Source organism: Erinaceus europaeus, chromosome X (genome assembly GCF_950295315.1).
Source record: "Erinaceus europaeus chromosome X, mEriEur2.1, whole genome shotgun sequence".
Classification (NCBI taxonomy): Eukaryota; Metazoa; Chordata; class Mammalia; order Eulipotyphla; family Erinaceidae; genus Erinaceus; species Erinaceus europaeus.
The window spans coordinates 76,493,550-76,515,614 of record NC_080185.1 but is presented as its reverse complement, the minus strand read 5'-3'; the positions used below and the strand labels follow the sequence as shown (position 1 = coordinate 76,515,614).

General features: G+C 39.6%; 1 protein-coding gene across 1 annotated transcript in view; it reads right to left on the bottom strand.

Annotated features, from left to right (window-relative positions):
• Window positions 1-22,065, bottom strand: part of TEX11 (testis expressed 11) — a 358,449-nt gene that overhangs the window by 325,762 nt on the left and 10,622 nt on the right. The window contains exon 2 of the mRNA XM_060183291.1: window positions 20,020-20,104. Coding sequence (XP_060039274.1) covers window positions 20,020-20,104 — 85 coding nt within the window. The remainder of the gene's footprint in view (window positions 1-20,019; window positions 20,105-22,065) is intronic.

Here is a 22,065-nt window from a genome sequence, read left to right as displayed (position 1 = left end):
GAGATAAAAACACAAAGTTGAAGGGATATATGCACACCCGTATTCATAGATGCAGTATTCATAGTAGCAAAAATATGGAAGCAACCTAAATGTCCTTCAACAGATGACTGGATACAAAGTTATAGGACATGGGATGGGTGGTGGTACATCTGGTTGAGCACACATATTAACAATGTGCAAGGACACAGGTTCAAGCACCCAGTTTCCACCTGCAGGAGGAAAGATTTGCAAGTGGTGAAGCAGTGCTGCAGGTGTCTCTTTGTCTCTCTCTATATATCCCCTTCCCTCTCGATTTTTGGCTGTCTCTATCCAATAAATGAAGATAATAATTTTTAAAGTTATAAGGCATATGATCAATAGAGTACTATTCAGCAATAAAAAGATGATATTGTGTTCTCTGGGATGAAAAGGATGGTATTGGAGATTATGATTAGTGAAGTAAGTAAGGAGGTAAAGGACAACTACAGAATGGTTTCACTCATAAATGGAATATAGATATTGAATACACGAACTTGAAAGTCAATCCATATCTAAGGCTGTGGGAAAACTATAGTGGTTATCATAATCGGATAGAGGTGGACACTCAAACTTGGTGGTTGGAGAGGTGTCTATAATCTTATAATAGTATGTCTATTAACCAATATGTCGGGGGAAAGATTTAATACTTCAAGCTCTTAAACTGCCTAGATTTTACTTTTGAGTATATGTATTTAATATAAATATTTAATGTTTCAAATTTGTGATCTGATTGAATTCCAACACTGGGATTCAATTGTTTAAGCTGTTCTAATACTGGGGACTGAATTTGGGAAGTTTGAGGACTCAGACATGAAAGTCTTTTGTATAAGCATTATGCTATCTCCCCACCCCTAGTTCTAAAAATTAAAAAAAAATATTGATATCTGAGTTAACTACCACCTCAGGCCAAATCAAAATTATTTGGTATAGTCAGTGTGTAAGATACTGTTATTAACAGATATTCTTGGAGCTGCGTGGTGGTGCACCTGGTTAAGCACACATATTACAGTGTGCAAGGAGCCAGGTTCAAGTCCCCAATCCACACCTGCAGGGGGAAAGCTTCACAAGTGGTAAAGCTATGCTGCAGGTGTGTCTCTGTCTCTCTCCCTCTCTATAACCACCTTCCTTCTCAATTTTTGGCTGTGTCTATCCAATAAACAAATAAAGATCTAAAAAACATATATATTTATATTTTGCCTCCAAGGTTATTACTGGGGCTCTGTGCCAATCCACTGCTCCTGGAGGCTATTATTTCCCTTTTGTTGCCCTTGTTGTTTATCATTGTTATTATTATTGTTGGATAGGACAGAGAGAAATGGAGAGAGGAGGGGAAGTCAGAGAGGGGAGAGAAAGACAGACACCTGCAGAGCTGCTTTACCATTTGTGAAGCGACCTCCACCCCACAGGTGAAGATCTGGGGGCTCTAACCTGGATCCTTGTGCTGGTCCTTGCACTTTGTGCCATGTGTGCTTAACCCACTGTGCTACCACCTGGCCTCCAACAGATATTCTTAAATTGTATAAATAATGGAAAGGTCAAGTATATTACAGTAAATTCTAATCACTGGGTTTTTCAAAGAAAAATAAGCTCCCCAAAGCACAAGGACCGGCATAAGGATCCTGGTTCGAACCCCAGCTCCCCACCTGCAGGAGAGTCGCTTCACAGGCGGTGAAGCAGGTCTGCAGGTGTCTATCTTTCTCTCCTCCTCTCTGTCTTCCCCTCCTCTCTCCATTTCTCTCTGTCCTATCCAACAACGACAACAACAATAATAACTACAACAATAAAACAACAAGAGCAACAAAAGGGAATAAATAAATAAAATAAATATTTTTTAAAAAAAGAAAAATAAGCTCCCAACTAGCCTTTTTACAATGACAATTACCTATTGCCATTTTCAACTCATTATAAGACTATAAGGAAACTTTCCCATTCTCTTTAAAATCCTCTAGGATTATACTTGTATTCTTTGAGGTCACTTCTCCTGATCCCTTGCCTTATTATACTGCCTCTATTGCTATCAACTAAATTGACACTTCAAGTGCCACTATGCCAAGTCATGATACTACTGCCTTTTTGCTGAGGATTGTCCCCAGAGATGCCAAGCCTGAAATTTCAAAATCCTAACTCCTTTAGCCTGGTGAGATCTTTCTTTACACATGGAACTACCTAATTCCATTTCAGCTGGCACATTTTACAACAAAGTTATAGATCCTAGATGTAGGCTAGGGCCTATAGTAATGTGTATATGGGTTCACCACTCCATAAGTTAGAGCCAATTATGTACCTCAAAGTAAAAATAATTAATAGTTCACTGTGATTAGACTTAGACCTATTAAGCTTAATGATCTAGTAAAATGGCCTAAAATATGAACCATAAATTCTTTAATCAAATATTGAATACTTGGGCCTTGACATCTACCCTCTACTTTGCTTCCCTCATTCACTCTAGCTATTCAACTAAGTATAAAAAAGAAATCAAGTAAGGAGTCCGGGCGGTAGTGCAGTGGGTTAAGCATGTGACGCAAAGTGCAAGGACCGGTGTAAGGATTCCAGTTCAAACCCCTGGCTCCCCACCTACATGGGAGTCACTTCACAGGCGGTGAAGCAGGTCTGCAGGTGTCTATCTTTCTCTCCCCCTCTCTGTCTTCCCCTCCTCTCTCCATTTCTCTCTGTCCTATCCAACAACGACAACAACAATGATAACTACCACAATAAAACAACAAGAGCAACAAAAGGGAATAAGTAAATTTTTTAAAAAATTAAAAAAAAGAAATCAAGTAAGATTTACTCTTCCATCTTTTAATCACTTCTAACAATGTATCAACAATATTGTCACTCCTTGCCAATTTTTAGAAGCACTATATACAACTGGCCAAGAGATATACTAGTTAAGAAAATATATGAAGTAAAGGATAGTTGTTGACTCTATGATAACCTTTATTAGAATCATCAAACAAGTAAATGAAAAAACTTGACATAGACCCACTAAAACCCTAGGTCTATTTCCTCCCTAATTCGAGAGCAGACTTCATAAACCTAATACTGGCTTGGATACAGCAAATAGCATTCAAGTCCTCAACAACTGGGAGAAAGTCTAATGTAAGAGGAAGATGACCAGAGAGCTCTGAACCCCAGTTCCACCGAGATGTAAAGATTTATCATGAGGAATCATTGTTTTTATACCATCACTGACAGGGAAGAGAATCCGGAAAACACCAGAAGTAAAGTACTATTTCACTTATCTGAGAGGGAAGAATAAAAAAGGAAGGTCACTTGGAAGTATAATCGGTGTAGGTGTGACTTAGAAAGGAAATGAAGTTTTCAGGCATTAAGACAGCTCCCCCTGCTCCACCCTGCATTCCTGATACTATGGCCCATTTACATAATCATTGGTTTGCCTGAAAGATCCCCACCCATTCCATTCCTTTGATCTATCTTTAAGACCCTCCATGCCTGAAGGGTAATATTAATCCCACCAGTTAAAACCCTCACAACAGTTGCTAAGAAAGTTTCTGCCTTCCCAGCCCACTATTGCCTTTCTCCACCCCCTTTCCTAGCCATTTCTGTTTCCAACTTGTAACTTCAGGTTCTATCCTATAAAAGCATTGGCTCTCTGATCAATAGATATTGCATTACCACTCTGCGGCAAGTTCAAGACACTCTCTTCTGCATTTCTTAGTGAGTAGTATCCCAGGCTAGCTCCAGTTGAGTTCTCTCCAACCCAGAGAGCACATGCTCAGGAGAGGAACCCCCACGCTAGCCCGGCATGAAGTCATGGCTGTAGAAGCAATAAAAAACAGGTGGGGTCTTTGGCTGTGGCTTCTGTTCCTGGTCAGATGCATCTTGGTGGAGGTGCTCCAGGCATCCATCTGCTATGTCTACTTCTCCTGAGAACTGAACAGGTGTGACTCTGCTTGCTGAATATCAACCCCTGGAGACTTCCGGAGGCAGGGCTATGAGCAGCAGCAGATCTGTTTCTCTCCTCTGCTCTCCTCTCCTGGATAAACTAAGAACACCAAAGGAGACCACCTGGGACTGAAACAAGACAGGACTAGAACGACTATAGGAACGCACCAAATCACCGGTGACTGCAAACACACGTGGCTGGTGACAGAGAGGAGCCTAGGAAAGACTTAGTGGCTGGTAACAGTCTGACCCTCTATCAGTTGAGATACCACCTCCAGTCTGTCCCACCAACAATGGGACAGTGGAAGGGAGGAGAGGACTTCCCGGAGACTCACCAAGTGCAACTCTGAGTCTCCATTGCTACTGCCCTCAAAATCTGGAACAGTGGCAGGGAGGGACACTGGGGGACAGAGATCTAACCAGGAAATTCAGGAGAAGACATATACCTCAGCGGCATAGCTGTGGGGCTGTGAAAGTCTCTTTGCATAACCAGTGGACTATCTCTGCCACACCCTGCCTTATCTCTTGGTTAGGAGTCAGTGATTAAGTTAAGAAGCCTACTTATAGTTAGAAGCCCTCAGGCTCCCATAGCCTACAGAGAAGAAAAAAAAAGAGGCTTTTTGATCACTGAGCTCCAACTCAGGGATTAAAATACTATTGAAACAACTGTTAACTTCCACCACTGTGAACCATTTAATTACATTACGTAGACACAAGTCAATCCAGGAAATAGTGATCAGTAATTTGAAAAGTACAAAGAGAGGGAACTCATAACATAATATATAAAATGGGTAAGCCAACAAGAAGAAATAGTGGAGAAACCAACCCGGACAACAGTCCAGCTCAAAGCCCCCAAAAGGGTGAAGCACAAAATAACGAGTTCAACATCCAAACATTAGCTAAGGAAATAATCATAGGAGTGAGTAAAGAGTTTGAAAGAATTGTAATCAGACATACAGGAACAACAAATGAGACTCTGAAAGAAAACACTATCTCAAGGTTATTAGAGAGCTGAAAGCAGAAATAGATGAGCTAAGAACACAACTAGCTGAACAAGATAAAACAGTATCAGAACAGGGAAACAAAATAGATGAACTCCAGAAAACAATAGAGGGCAGAGAGAATAGAATCAATGAGGCTGAAGACAGAATTAGCAAGATCAAGGACGAATTAGAGACAACTAAAAAAGAAGTAAGAGATCTCAAAAACATATTAAGAGATGCTGAAAATAACAACAGAGACCTATGGTATGACTTCAAAAGAAACAATATACACATTATTGGTTTACCAGAGGAAGAAAAAGAGTGAGAGGAAGAAAGCATTCTTCAGGCCATAATAGTTGAAAATTTTTCTAGTCTAGACAACACCAAAGACATAAAGATTCAAGAAGCCCAGAGGTCCCAAACAGAATTAACCCAGACTTAAAGACACCAAGATACATCATATTTAGAATGGAAAGGAATAAGGATAAAGAAAGGATCCTGAAGGCTGCAAGAGAAAAAACAAAGAGTCACCTACAGAGGAAAACCCATAAAATTAGCAGCAGACTACTCCACACAAACACTACAGGCCAGAAGAGAATGGCAAGATATCTATTGAGTGCTCAATGAGAAAGGCTTTCAACCAAGAATACTATATCCTGCTAGATTGTCATTCAGACTAGATAGAGGCATCAAAACCTTCTCAGACAAGCGACAGTTGAAGGAATCAACTATCACCAAGCCTGCCCTGAAAGAAGTTCTGAAAGGTCTCCTATAAACAATTAGACCATCACAAATAGGACATATATCAAAACACTCTAAAACTCTACAAGAATGTCGTTAGAATATCTTCAATCTTTGATATCAATAAATATCAATGGCCTGAATTCACCTATTAAAGACACAGAGTAGGAAGATGGATCAGAAAATACAACCAACAATATGCTGTTTACAGGAAACCCACTTAACTCAACAAGACAAACACAGACCTAAAGTGAAAGGATGGAAAACTATCATACAAGCCAATGGCCCACAAAAAAAGGCAGGAATAGCTATTCCCATATCTGACATGATAGACTTTAAAATAGATAAGATTTAAAAAGATAGGAGTGGACACTACTTAATGCTCAAAGGATCAGTCAATCAAGAGGACTTAACAATTATTGACATCTATGAACCCAATGAGAAGCCATCTAAATACATCAGACGTCTACTGAAACAGCTACAGCAATATATTAACAGCAACACAGTCATAGTAGGGGACTTCAAAACCCCACTCTCTCAACTTGACAGATCATCCAGGCAGAAAATCAATAAAGACATAAGGGAGCTAAATGAAGAGATAGATAAACTAGAACTATTGGACATTTTCAGAGTCATTCATCCCAAGAAACTGGAATACACATTTTACTCAAATCCACATGGGTCATTCTCAAGGATAGACCATATGTTAAGCCACAAAGACAGCATCAGCCAATTCAAGAGCATTGAAATCATCCCAAGCATCTTCTCAGACCACAGTGGAATTAAAGTAACACTTAACAATCAACAAAAGATTAGTAACAGTCCCAAAATGTGGAAGCTCAACAGTACATTTCTTAACAACTTGTGGGTCAAAGAGGAAATCAAGGAAGAAATCAAAATGTTTCGAGAGTTCAATGAAAATGAAACACAAGCTATCAAAATATTTGGGACACAGCTAAGACAGTACTGAGAGGGAAGTTCATAGCTATACAAGCACACATTAGGAAACAAGAAAAATAACAAATAAAAAGCCTGATTGCACATCTTAAAGACCTAGAAGAAGATGAACAAAGGAACCTAAAGCAACCAGAAGGAAAGAAATCACTAAAGTTAGGGCAGAAATAAATAACATTGAGAATAAGATAACCATACAAAAGATCAACGAAAGTTAATGTTGGTTCTTCGAAAGAGTGAACAAAATCAACAAACCTTTAGCCAGACTCACAAAACAAAAAAGGGAGAAGACCCAAATAAATCGGATAGTAAATGAAAGAGGAGATATCACAACAGACACCGCAGAAATTCAACATATCATGCGAGGCTTCTATGAACAACTATATGCCACCAAGCTAGAGAACCTGGAAGAAATGGACAATTTCCTAGATACCTACCAACTCCCAAAACTAAGTAAAGAGGAAGTGGATAACATGAACAGCCCCATCACAGCCAATGAAATTGAAACAGTTATCAATAATCTCCCCAAAAATAAAAGTCCTGGGCCAGATGGTTTTACAAATGAATATTACAACATCTTCAAAGAAGAACTAATACCTCTACTTTAAAAGTCTTCCAGAAGATTGAAGACACTGGAATACTCCCTGCCAGCTTCTATGAATCTAACATCACTGTGATACCAAAAGCAGACAGGGACACAACCAAAAAAGAAAACTACAGGCCAAAATTTCTGATGAACATTAATGCTAAAATACTGAACAAAATTTTAGCCAACCGGATACAGCAGTATATTAAAAAGATTGTTTATCATGACCAAGCGGGGTTTATCTCAGGCATGCAAGGTTGGTTTAATATATGTAAATCAATCAATGTGATCCACCACATCAACAAAAGCAAGACCAAAAACCACATGGTCATATCAATAGATGCAGAGAAAGCCTTTGACAAAATACAACATCCCTTTATGATCAAAACACTACAAAAAATGGGAATAGATGGAAAATTCCTGAAGATAGTGGAGTCTATATGTAGCAATCCTATAGCCAACATCATACTCAATGGTGAAAATCTGGAAGCATTTCCACTCAGATCAGGCACTAGACAGGGCTGCCCACTATCACCATTACTATTCAACATAGTGTTGGAAGTTCTTGCCATAGCAATCAGGCAGGAGCAAGGAATTAAAGGCATACAGATTGGAAGAGAAGAAGTCAAACTCTCCCTATTTGCAGATGACATGATAGTATACATAGAAAAACCTAAGGAATCCAGCAAGAAGCTTTTGGAAATCATCAGGCAATACAGTAATGTGTCAGGCTACAAAATTAACATTCAAAAGTCAGTGGCATTCCTCTATGCAAACACTAAGAAGAAATTGAAATTCACAAATCAATTCCTTTTACTATAGCAACAAAACAATAAAATATCTAGGAGTAAACCTAACCAAAGAAGTGAAAGACTTGTATACTGAAAATTATGATTCACTACTCAGGAAATTGAAAAAGACACAAAGAAGTGGAAAGATATTCCATGTTCATGGGTTGGTAGAATTAACATCATCAAAATGAATATACTATCTAGAGCCATCTACAAATTTAATGCTATCCCCATCAAGATCCCAAGCACATTTTTTAGGAGAATAGAACAAATGTTTATCTGGAACCAGAAAAGACCTAGAATTGCCAAAACTATCTTGAGAAAAAAGAACAGAACTGGAGGCATCACACTCCCAGATCTCAAATTGTATTACAGGGCCATTGTCATCAAAACTGCTTTGTACTGGAACATGAATAAACACACTGACCAGTGGAATAGAATTGAAAGCCAAACTCAACAACAAGACAACAAATAACCCCATCCAAAAATGGGGGAGGACATGGACAGAATATTCACCACAGAAGAGGTCCAAAAGGCCGAGAAACACATGAAAAAATGCTCCAAGTCTCTGATTGTCAGAGAAATGCAAATAAAGACAACAACAAGATACCACTTCATTCCTGTGAGAATGTCATACATCAGAAAAGTTAACAGCAGCAAATGCTAGAGAGGTTGTGGGGTCAAAGGAACCCTCCTACACTGCTGGTGGGAATGTAAATTGATCCAACCTCTGTGGAGAACAGTCTGGAGAACTCTCAGAAGGCTAGAAATGGACCTACCCTAGAATCCTGCAATTCCTCTCCTGGGGATATATCCTAAGGAACCCAACATATCCATCCAAAAAGATCTGTGTACACATATGTTCTTGGCAGCACAATTTGTAATAGCCAAAACCTGGAAGCAACCCAGGTGTCCAACAACAGATGAGTGGCTGAGCAAGTTGTGGTATATATACAATGGAATACTACTCAGCTTTAAAAAATGGTGACTTCACCATTTTCAGCCGATCTTGGATGGACCTGAAAAAAATCATGTTGAGTGAAATAAGTCAGAAACAGAAGGATGAATATGGGATGATCTCACTCTCAGGCCAAAGTTGAAAAACAAGAGCAGAAAGGAAAACACAAGTAGAACCTGAAATGGAATTGGCATATCATACCAAAATAAAATACTCTAGGGTGGGTTGTGGGGAGAATACAGGTCCAAGAAGTATTCAGAGAACCTAGTGGGGATTGTATTGTTATATGGGAAACTGGGGAATGTTATGCATGTACAGACTATTGTACTTGCTGTTGAATGTAAAACATTAATTCCCCAATTAAAAAAAAAAGAAAACAAGAATATGGGATGATGTCACTCATGGACAGAACTTAAGAAACAACAACAAAAAAAGGGAAACACAAAATAAATTTGGACTGGTTTGGTGTATTGCAGCAGAGCAAAGGACTCTCTGGGGTAGGAGGTCAGGAACAGGGCTGGGGGAAAGGAGAGCTTTCAGGCCTTGTTACATAATTATTGACCTAATGTGAGATGAGAGTGTTTTTCAGGCCCTGTCTTGGTGAAATGAGAAACTGAACCCATGTGCCAACAACACACTATATTTGCAACCACTAACAACCTTTAAAAAAAACTAAAAGACCATCTTGGCTATTCTGGTTCTACTGAATTTACACACACACACACACACACACACACACACTTAAAAAAAAAAGACAGGTGGATAGACAGACAGACAGGAATGCTACAGTAAAGCAGGATCATCTTCCTATAAAACTAGGAAAAACAATAAGAAAATACAATAAAATACAATCAGGACTCCTTTAGAAACTCACTAAGCCACAGGTGAATACAGACACATATGGCCAGTGGGCAGAAAAGGGGTGAGGAGGAGATACTTGGAACCCAAGAGGCCGTGCTTTGTGACAGTTGTCTCTGAAACAGGAGTGGAGCTCCCAGTCAACTTCCAAACAGCAAAGCAAAGAACAGCAAACTGTGTCATTTCACCACAGGGATTGAGTTAAAACTAAAATAAATGTTAAAATTTACAACTGTGACCTCTTGAGTAAAGCATGTGAATCTAGGCAAGCATAATCAGGGGATTGAAAAGGTGTGAAGGAGGGGCCATCCAAGACTTAAGAAGCCATGCTCATCATGGCCCACTTGTGGGCCTCTACAATACCTTTCCCTCATTGTGGAACAACAGTGGTAGGGACTACCACTCTCCCAAGAGATGCTGGGCCAACATACTCTGCCACTCTAGGAAGACGGATTCTGAAATGAGTGCAGCTGACATGTTCCTAGCTATGACCATGGAATGTGAGTTCAGACCTACAGGGCTGTAGAGTTTACACAGGCTCTTGTGCTGAATATGAGCCCCAGATCAGATATATGGGGTTTACAGTTAACAGTATTTATATACTTTTCCCAAGTTTGGGAGCTACTCTCTTCCCTGATCCAGCTTTCTAGTTTATTTCCAACTCTGACACCATCTTCCCAGACAATAACTTTAGCCTACCTGCATGTTAGCTATCAGACTCAGGAAAAATTAGTAAAGTCATAGACCCCTTGAAATATATCTAAAATAGACATCCTAGCTTTTTCCAAAATGGAGACACAACTTTCATCTGCTGTAGTATTACCTTTAGATTCCTGATTATTAAACATGTTGTTTTGCTTTATATCTTAATGCTTTTCAGTCACAAAGTTGCAGATGCTACCATAACACCAAAATGAATTCCCAGGGCAGATGACCTCACCAATGTGTCCTGGAACCCCACCTCTCCAGAGCCCTGCCCCACTAGGAAAAGACAGAAACAGGCTGGGAGTATAGATTGACATACCAATGTCCATGTGCAGCAGAGAAGAAATTACAGAAGCAAGACATTCCACCTTCTGTGCCCACAATGATCCAGGGTCCATAGTCTCAGAGAGATAAAGAATAGGAAAACTTTCCAATGGAGGGGATGGGATGTGGAACTCTGGTGGTGGGAATTCTGTGGAATTGTACCTCTCTTATCCAACAGACTTATCATTCATAATTAAAAAAATTAAAAAAGGATATAGAACAGGACAAATTTTAACTAGGGAAAAAAAGCTATATGCTCAACATAAGTAGGTACCATCTTGCTGTTCCAATCATCTATTTCTCTCTTTAATTTAAACAGAAGAAATCCTACCTCTTATCTTCCAAAGACAGTGGTGTCACCATTAGATTAGCAGGTCCACCCATTCCTGAGACTTATCAAATGTGACTGGCTTCAGGGGTACAGGAACCAACAGACCAGAGCCCACCTCACATCATACCTGAACAGCAACACCCATGACACAAATTTCAAAAGATTCCAAATAGAATGACTAAATCAAAAAGAAACATTGAAGAAATGAACCAAGACAGAAACCCAGAAGAAAATTCCAACAAGCCAGAAGCAAATACGAATGAGGAAAACATCCAAACACTAATTGATGCAATTAGTGAGGGAAGCTTTTGAAGGAAATATCAAAAATGGGGAAACAAGAAATGAGACTCTGGAAGAAAACACAGGCTATCTTGAGTTAGAGATTTAAAGGATGAAATAGCTGAATTAAGAGTCCAATGAGCTGAACAAGATAACATAAAAACTGAACAGGGTAAAAAAAAAAATACTTGAACTAAAGAAAACAGCTGAAGGAAGTGAGAGCAGAATAACTGAGGCAAAACCAGAAATAGCAAGACAGAGGATGAATTAAGGAAAACTAAGAAAGAAGTAAGGGAACTAAAAAAGAGATTAAGAGACATTGGAAACAACAGATACATATGGGATGGCCTCAAAAGAAGTAATATATGCACTATTGGCTTTCCAGAAGAAGATAAAAAGGGAAGAAATTATTGTACAGGAGATGATAAAAGAAAACTTCCCCCATTCTAAACAACAGAAAGAACGTATAGATTCAAGAAACTCAGAGAGTCCTAAACAGAATTGACCCAGACCTAAAGACACCAAGACGTACCTCGCGGGAACTGGCACTAGCCTGAGAGGACAACATGGCGGAACAGGCGCTCTGAGAATGTCCCAACTCTCGCAGGAACTGCCACTAGCCTGAGGGGACATCTGCACAGCACAACATATTTAGAATGAATAAAGGAGTAAAGATAAAGAACGGATTCTGATGGCTCAGAGAGAAAAAGAAAGTTATATACATAGGGAATCCCATAAGTTTATCAGCATGCAAATTCTAAAACCCAAAAGAAAATTGTAAGATATAAGCTTTCAACCAAAACTGTATCCAGTTTGACTGTTGTGCACACTGGATGTAATGATAAAAGCCTTCTCAGACAAGCAACAACTGAAGAAATCAACTATCACTAACCTGCTCTGTAAGAAATTCTAGCTTTCTGCTACACCTGAGGATGATGGGGCGATACTGGGGCAGCATAGAATGTTCCTACTCATAACCACAGAATGTGAGCTCAGATCTACAGGGATGCAGAGGTCACACAGGCTCCTAAGCTAATTATGGGCCCCAGATCACATCAAATTGATGGGGTTTACAGTAATATTTATACCCCTTTCCCATATAAGGGAGCTACTCTCTTCCCTGATCTAGCTTTCTGGTCTTTTTCCCAGCCATGATATCATCTCCTCAGACAATAATTAGCATCCACCTGCATATCAGATTTCAGGTTCAGGCAAAAAAAAAACAAAAACAACTACTAGTATAGCTACAGGCCCTTTGAAATATAACTAAAATATGCCTACTAGCTATCTACAAAATGGAGGACCCCCCAACACTTCATATGCACTATTCTTGCCTTTAGGTCCATGATTGTTCAACAAATTGTTTGGCTTTGTATAGTAACTCTCTTTTCAGCCACCAGGTTCCAGATGCTAGCAGGATGCGACCAGACTTCCCTGGACAGGCAACCCCACCAATGTGCCTTGGAGCTCTGCTTCCCCAGAGCCCTTCCCCACTAGGGAAAGAGAGAGGCTGGCAGTATGGATCGACCAGTCAAGGCCCATGTTCAATAGGGAAGCAATTACAGAAGCCAGACCTTCAACTTTTTGCATCCCACAATGATCTCGGGTCCATACTCCCAGAGGGTTAGAGAATAGGAAAGCTATCAGTGCAGGGGAGGGTGTATGGAGGTCTGGTGGTGGAAATTCTGTGAAGCTGTACCCCTCTTATCTTATGGTTTTGTCAATATTTCCTTTTTATAAGTAATTTTTTTAAAAAAAATTCTAGCTTTCTATCCCCCTTCTCAGCTCTAACTTATGTTGACTATCAAGCTCAGGCAAAAAAAAAAATCACTAAAATCATAGGCCCCAAGGAATATACCTAAAACAGATTTCCAAGTTTCTTACCACCGTATTCTCACCTGCTCTTTTCCTATTATCTGGTTACTATATTAAATATTTTTTCCTGCCTCATAACTTACTCCCTTTCAGACACAAAGTTGCAGATGCTACTATGATTCCATTTTGAACTCCATGAGTGAACAAACTCACCACTGGTGCTCTAGAACCTCACCTCTCCACAGCCCTACTCGATTAGGGATAGATAGAAAACATGTGGTGGTATGGATTGACCTACCAATGCCCATGTCCAGCAGAGAAGCAATTACAGAAGCCAAAACTCCTATGTTCTGCACCCAAAAAAGAATTTTGTTTCATACTCTCAGAGGGGGAGAGTTATTAGGGGAAGATGACGAGACGGCTCTCCCAATTCCATCAGGACTCAGAGAAAGAGAAGAGGAAAAAAGATGGCGCTGAGACTTAAAATGGAAGAACAGGCAGGAATATAGAAAAAAATAGGACAACTTTGTATAGAGAGATATATAGTTATAGAAATAATAGTCAACCCTTATCTGTAACCTTGGGAGAACCACTGCAGTTTCCAGCAAAGGGAATGGAGACACTGAACTCTGGTGGTGGGAACAGTGTGGAACTATACCCCTGTTATTTTTTAAGTTATAAATCACTAAAAAATAAAAATTTAAATATAGATGATAGATAGATTAGATAGATAGATAGATAGATGATAAATGATAATAGTTAGATAGGGTGAGTCAACCCATATCTGTGACCTTGGGAGAATGATCGCAGTTTCCACTGGAAGGGGATAGGGACATAGAACTATGGTGTTGGGAATGGTGTGGAATTATGCCCTATTAATCTTATAATTTTAAATAACTATTAATCACTAAGAGAAATGAACAAATAAATACATTTTTGAAATAATTAAGATGACTTCATACGTGTCTCAACTATTTGCCTTGATGTTAGCTCTCAGCAGTCATTCTCCATATACCAGTGCTTTTTTCAATTGCTATTCCATCCCCAAAAAGAGGTCTGCCCAACTGAAATTGAATTATTGGTCAGATTTTTACTACCTATCATGAAACAAAAATTCTACTCATACTTTTTAAAAATTAATTTGTTTGTCAAAAAAGCAAGATCACCTTAACTGACTTCATGGTAATATTTTATGGCAGTCATAACCTTTTCTAAAAATGTTGCTTCCTTTATTTTAGCTGGCCTGGTTCAGCATTGAGTGATGTCCATCTGAGGAAAATGTTTATTTTTATTTTTTTACTTTTATTCTCACTAGTTTTAACACTCCACATCAACCATTTGGGGTAGAAAGAGAGCAACGGAGGCAAAGAGAGAGGAAAAGACAAGACAGCACCAAAGCTTCTCCAGTGTAGTGGGAGCTGGGCTAAAACCTGGGTCACAGTTGTGGAAAAGCAGAAGCCCTTTGTTATATCTCACCAGTACCTGAGGAAAATATCTGTGTCTAAGAACCTCATCTACTCCCATCCCTACATTCTTGATCCAACTGTTCAAAGTTATCACAAATAATTTTTCAGGCCATGGTAGCTGAGTCTGAGACAGAATGCTACTTTACTATAGAAATGTTTTCTTTGAGAAAGGCTGGGAGTATGGATCGACCTGTCAATGTACGTGTTCAGCAGGGAAACAATGACAGAAGCCAGACCTTCTACCTTCTTCATCCCATAATGATCCTGGGTCCATACTCCCAGAGGCATAAAGAATAGGAAAGGTATCAGGGGAGGGGATGAGATGCAGAGTTCTGGTTGTGGGAATTGTGTGGAGTTTCACCCCTCTTATCCTATGGTTTTGTCAATGTTTCCTTTTTATAAATTAAAAAAAAATTTTTTTTGCTGTTGTTCTTTCCTTGTCTTCTCATCAGTATGCTCCTGGCCCTATAAAGATCTTTATTAGGTTCTCTTAACACCATTAGTTCTTAAGATTTGGTGTCCATGAGAATTCCAGAAATTTATTTTTCAAATTATAAGTATACACAAGGTTTTCCCAAACATGATAAACTAATTCCTCCAAAGATTTGAGCATCAATAGCTTAACAGATTTCATAGATGATTATTATTTATGATAATATTTAATTATGATTGGTGTTTATTTTCTCCCTCAGAGAACTCAATTACTCTAGTGGCTCCATAGATTACTGCCATGAGACTAACCACCAAATCTTTCAGCTTGATCTCACGTTTCTAACATTACTAACTCAACTACAAGACTAAAACTAAAATATATGAGTCATTCCTCTAATCCTGGCTTTCCTATTTATGTTTATTGTGCCACAGTTCTTCCCAATAATAAAAATTATATCAATAGCTTATAAATCTTGATGACTTCCTTCAACACACATCAGGCACACTATATTTATTTATAAGGGGATGAAATTTCTTCCAATCAACATTATTTTGGAACAAAATTATTTCAAATCCAAGCATCCCTGAAATACATTCCATTTAGTATTTATCTAAAAGGTACTCTATACATAATTAAATGCCCATATATCTTAAGAACTTCTATATATATAGAGTCAATACATTGGGAGGGGCTCTAGAGCTGCAGCTTCTACTTTATCTACCAAAGCACTGAAATTTATGAACAGTGAAAAATAGAGAAAAGTTCCTTGATATTAAAATGGCATTAATTTAGAATTAGTGTGTTTTAATATCACACTAATTACCTATGTATTAAGTCTCTCCATAAATAAATTTCTAACTTGTCTGTCCCTGTAACTACCAAACCTAAAGATTCCAGGAGTAGTGGTAATCAAAATTTAACTGAGAATTAAAAAGATAAAACTGATGTCTAGGCTGGCAAAATAGCTCACTTAGTGTGCTGCTATGTCATGTGCATGACCCAGGTTCAAGCCCAGTCTCCATTGCATTGAAGAATGCTCTGGTTCTCTCTCTCTCTCTCTCTCTCCCTTCCTCCCTCTCTCTCTCTCTTCCTCTCTCTCTCATCTGTCTGTCTACCTATCTATCTATATTTCTTCCCCCTTCTATTTAAAACAGTTTGTTCTCTAAATATCATAATAGAGGATTACATTAACAAGTAAATTATTGATCATAGTAACCCCTAATTAGCCTAAACCTACACTGAAATTGAATAAAGTTTGGTTTATAGTCATAAATATAAATACTAATAAATTCTGTTTGCTGAACTCAAACAAAAGTCATTTGTATTACAAAGCCAACCAACAGTTCAGTGATCTGTATTTGGTTTGTTGTTTCAGTGTATCCATTATAATGGAGATAATATGCTTTCCATAAGTGTCTGCACCCTAGACCTTGACCATTTATCTATAGTACTAATTTTGCCAGACAGTGGAATACATTTAATGCATCCAAACAAATGAGTTTGGTTTGGGGTTTTTGTTTTATTGCTTACTATCATAGGTAGAAAATTTGGTGTCGTGCAAAGATAATAGCAGTTTTGAAACCAAAGAAAGACCCAACACTGGCCACCAGCTATAGACCAATTTCTCTCCTCTCCGTGTGTTACAAACTCCTTGAGAGGCTGCTTCTGTCACGTATTTCTCTTCTTACAGAGAAATTCCTATCACCCGCCCAAGCTGGTTTCCGCCCAGGAAGATCTACCTGCGAACAAGTCCTGGCCCTCTCAACGTACATTGAAAATGGATTCCAGAAGAATTTAAAGACGGGTACTGTCTTTGTTGATCTCACAGCAGCCTATGACACGGTCTGGCACCGTGGTCTCCTAGTCAAAATCTCAAGATGCCTGCCTCCATGGGTGGCCAACACTATATCGTTTCTTCTCCAAAACAGAAGATTCTGGGTGCATCTGGGTGACAAGTCTAGCAGATGGAGACTTGTCTCAAGTGGCCTCCCCCAGGGCTCTGTTCTGGCTCCTACGCTATTTAATATTTACATCAATGACCTTCCAGAAACTTCTTCAAGGAAGTTCATCTACGCCGATGACATCTGCTGTGCAACTCAGGCATCCAAGTTTGACATCCTCGAGGAAACACTCATGAAAGACATGTCTCTGATATCTGATTACTGTAAAAAAAATGGCAATTAATCCCTAGCACTGCAAAAACGATATCATCTGTTTTCCATCTACACCATGCCTCGGCCTCGCGTGAGCTTAATGTGCAGCTTGACGATACGAGCATTCGGCATGAAGCCCAGCCGGTCTATCTTGGCGTTACTCTCGATTGCACCCTGTCATTTCACGAACATCTCATAAAAACTGCAGCAAAGGTGGGCGCAAGGAATAACATCATTGCAAGACTGGCCAGCTCCACATGCGGCGCGAGCGCTTCCACACTACGATCATCATCTCTGGCATTATGCTATTCCACTGCAGAATACTGTGCCCCAGTATGGTTCCATAGCCCCCATGTCCACTTGGTCGATTCCAAATTATATTCCTCCATGAGAATAATTTCTGGAACCATCCGTTCCACCCCGGTTCCATGGCTACCAGTTCTTAGCAACATCGACCCGCCAGTTATTCGTCGGGATGCAGCATCATCTAAGTTCATTTCCCACGTCTACGCTCGACCGGACCTGCCAATATACGCGGATATCTTTGCCCACCCTGTCCAACGCTTGATGTCTCGTCACCCAATCTGGTCCCCTACTCCTACACTGAACTTCTCTGTTCCAGACTCTTGGAAACAGAGTTGGCAGTCAGCTGAGGTAAAGAACAAACACCTCATCACAGACCCCTGCAAGCGTCAACCCGGCTTTGACCTAGCACGTTATGATTGGGCCCTCCTCAATCGCTATGGAACAGGCCATGGCCGGTGCGCTGCTATGTTCCAGCTATGTTCCATTGCTGGGGAGCCAGAGACGACCCGAATTGCCCCTGCGGCTACAGACAGACTATGACCCACATAGTCAACGACTGCCACCTCTCCAGATTCAAAGGAGGTCTCAAAACTTTACATCAGGCTCAACCTGACGCTGTTGACTGGCTACGGAAGAAGGGCAAACACTAGAAGAAGAAGAAGATAGGTAGAAAATGTCGCATGATATTTATATGCCCTGGCTCAGGTAGATGGCCATTTACCAATAGTTAATCAATAGTTAATTGTGTCCACAGAATTTTTTTTCAAGAATGGGAGCTACTCACTTCCCTAATACAACTTTCTAGCCCTTTTCTCTACTCTGACACCATTTTCTCAGACAATATTTTTATCTAACTTCAGGCTAGCTATCAAACTCAAGCAAAACTATCATAATTGTGTGCCCCCAGGAGCATGCATAAGATGGACTTTCTAGTTTTCTTCTACCCTATGATCCCTAATCTCAGCTATTCTATTCCCACTTTTTGGTTCCTATTCATTAACCATTTTGTAGCAATTTATGTCCTGCCACCTTCAAGACATCAAGTTGCAGATGCTATCATGATTCCATCCTGACTTCTCTGGGCAGATGACCTCACCAGTGTGTCCTGGAACCTTGCCTCTCCAGAGCTCTGGCCCACTGGGGAAGGACAAAAACAGGCTGGGGGTATGGACTGACCTGCCAGTGGCCACATATAGCAGAAAAGAAATTACAGAATCCAGAACTCCTATCTTCTGCACCCCAAAACAACCTTGATCCATACTGCCAGCAGGGGAGAAGTGACTGGAGGAAGAAGATAAGAGGGCTTTGAACTCCAGTTTCATTAGCACCCAGAGAGAAGGAAAAAAAGAGGGATATATGGAGGTAGTAATGTTGTCATCGGTGGTTAGGAGGTAAAGAGAGGATTGAATCAGGAAGAAAAATGGGGCAAATTATATACAAATGCAGACAGATAGTTGTAGAGATGATGGCTGGCCCATGTGGTAGCTTACAGTGAGGTAACTGAAGATTCAGAAACCCGGTGGTGGGAACAGAGTGGATTTATACCCCTGCTGGCATATAATTTTGAAATTCAATATTAAATGACTAAGTTGCATGATTTTTCCCAGTAACTCAGTCTAATGTTCATCACCTAACATCATGAGGAAAATGTTCTCTACAAATTATTAAATATAAATCTCTTGCATAACATCAGTTTTCATTCCATTATTAAAAGATAAAATAAACTACTTATGGTCTTTCAGAATCCTGAAGATTTTTCCGGGGAAAATAATACATGACCTTTAATAGTTTCCCCAAGCTGTCATTTCACCACACTTTAACCATCTCTATTGTTTACATTTAGACTACTTCTAATAATGTTTTATTATTTTATTTTTATATTATATTTGTTATTAACAATTGTAAGATTACAATGTATAGTTTCACACCAGATCCATCACCAAAGTTCAGAATCCACAATCCCCCACCTCCCAAAGATAACCACCATAGTTTTCATACTTCTTAAAAACAGTTTTGAAGCAATGCTTTTAAAATTTACCTGTAACAAACTAACATCTGGATAATCATATAAGCAAAGAGGGTTGTTTGTATGAGAAATCGAATACTATGGGTGGTCTTGTTTGGCTATCTTAAAAAAATAAGAGAAAAGAAAACATTTATTCAAGGGAGAGAGAGAGTGTGTGTCAAAGCAACAACCCTCTCACATGTGATATTGAGGATTGAAGCCAGGACCTCAATCTTGAGAGCTCAACCCTTTATCAACTGTGCTACCTCTTGGGCTGCTGTTTGGTTATATTTTAACAAATTTCTATCTAAGAAATGGTCAAAATATTATTTAAGCTGCAGGAACACAATCCAAGATGCAATAAGAATACTACTCTCCTCAGAATATGAGTTACAAGAAACACATACTTTTGATTTTCTGCTCTTCATTGATAACTGAAGCCGCTCTCCTGGAAACTGCCCAATTCCACAGCTTTACTGCCATTTCTTCAATCTGAACAAGAGAAATATTTTCTTAAACAGATAAAATACTGTATTTCTCTAATGATACTTTTTTCCTTTTGTGCCTTATGCTTATAAAACTACTGTGATTTTAAAAACTTCGAGACATACAATCAATTTCCCCCTCATATTAATTAGCTAGTGATTTATATAACTACACTTTAATAGGAATGTACATAAACACCATTCCTACCACCAAAAGACTGTGTCCCATTCTACCCACCCACCCCCACCCCCCACCAGCCCAGGAAGCCTCATGTCTACCCCTAACCACAGGGTTTTTACTTTGGTGCCCTACTTTCAATTTAGTCAGATCCTGCTTTTAGTTTCCCTTTCATATCTTCTTTCTCAACTTCCGTTGACAGACTGAGTCTTTTTAATATATAGGCTGTGTATTTGATATGCGGACTCTCTCAAAAGCCTAGACCAAGTAGATCAGAAGCAACCGGTGGCACAGCTGTATACAAGATACTGGGTACTATACAGCAAACCCTAACAAAAGGACTTTTCAAAGTTAACCCAATTACCAAATAATGTGATAACAATAACTATCCATTGTCTTTTTGAACCCTAAGACAGCAGGAACCTCACATTTCCACTATAGAGCCAATATTTCCCACAGTCCTGGAACATTAGGATAGGGCCCACTTTCCTGCATGCCTCTCCCAATTCATATCAAATAATATTGCACCTGCCGATCGCAACCTAATCAACACAACGATTGCCACCTCAACATACTTCCGCTCAGACTATGTCCAGAGACTTCAGGTACGCAATGACAACCCTTCAGATTCATTACTAGGGTGAGATCTTTCCTTTCATAGTATTCTCTAATTCCATCCCAGGTGGTTCACTTTCTAACAAAGTCCCAAAACCTAGATATAGACCAGGTTCTGTGAGAGAGAGCCTATGTTCACACGTATCCATAAACTAGTGCAAAATATATACCTGAAAGCAGAAGTACACTAGAGTTTGCAGTGAGTACCCCCCCAACACTTCCTCTCCACTATTCCAAGCTTTGGGTCCATGATTGTTCAACAATTTGTTTGGCTTTGTATGTTAACTCTCTTTTCAGCCACCAGGCTCCAGATGCCATCAGGATGCCAGCCAGGCTTCCCTGGACTGAAGACCCCACCAATGTGTCCTGGAGCTCCACTTCTCCAGAGACCCACCCTACTAAGGAAAGAGAGAGGAAGACTGGGAGTATGGACCGACCAGTCAACGTTCAGCAGGGAAGCAATTACAGAAGTCAGACCTTCCACATTCTGCAACCCACAACAACCCTGGGTCCATGATCCCAGAGGGATAGAGAATGGGAAAGCTATCAGGGGAGGGGATGGGATATGGAGATTGGGTGGTGGGAACTGTGTGGAGTTGTACCCCTCCTATCCTATGTTAATGTATCCTTTCTTAAATAAAAAATAAATTAAAATTTAAAAAAACTACTGTGTATCATTTACAGCTCCTCCATAGTCTCATCTCATTCTACTTCCCTCTCCAAAAGTTACGCATTCTTTTAAAAATATCTTCTAATTTACTTTTTATTAACTTTATTTATTGGATATAGACAGCCAGAAATTGAGAAGAAAGGGGAAGATAGAGAGATAGAGAGACATCTGCAGAATTGCTTCACCACTTATGAAATTTCCCCTCTGCAGGTGGAGACCAGGAACTTGAACCTGAGTGCTTGTGTATTGTAGCATGTGTGCTCAACCAGGTGTGCCACCACCCAGCCCCCAAAAGTTACTCATTCTTAGAATAACTACCTCACTGCATCACTATATAGCTTTTTATCCCTGGATGAATATACTTTACCCATACTATTAAGTCAGCTGAGAGAAGTACAGTGTCAGTGTTACATTATACATTACTGCTAGGTGCAAAAGGTATCAAGTGCAGAAAGTATCCAGTGTAACATGGGTTTTACCTCAGCAAAACACATGTCTTGAGCCA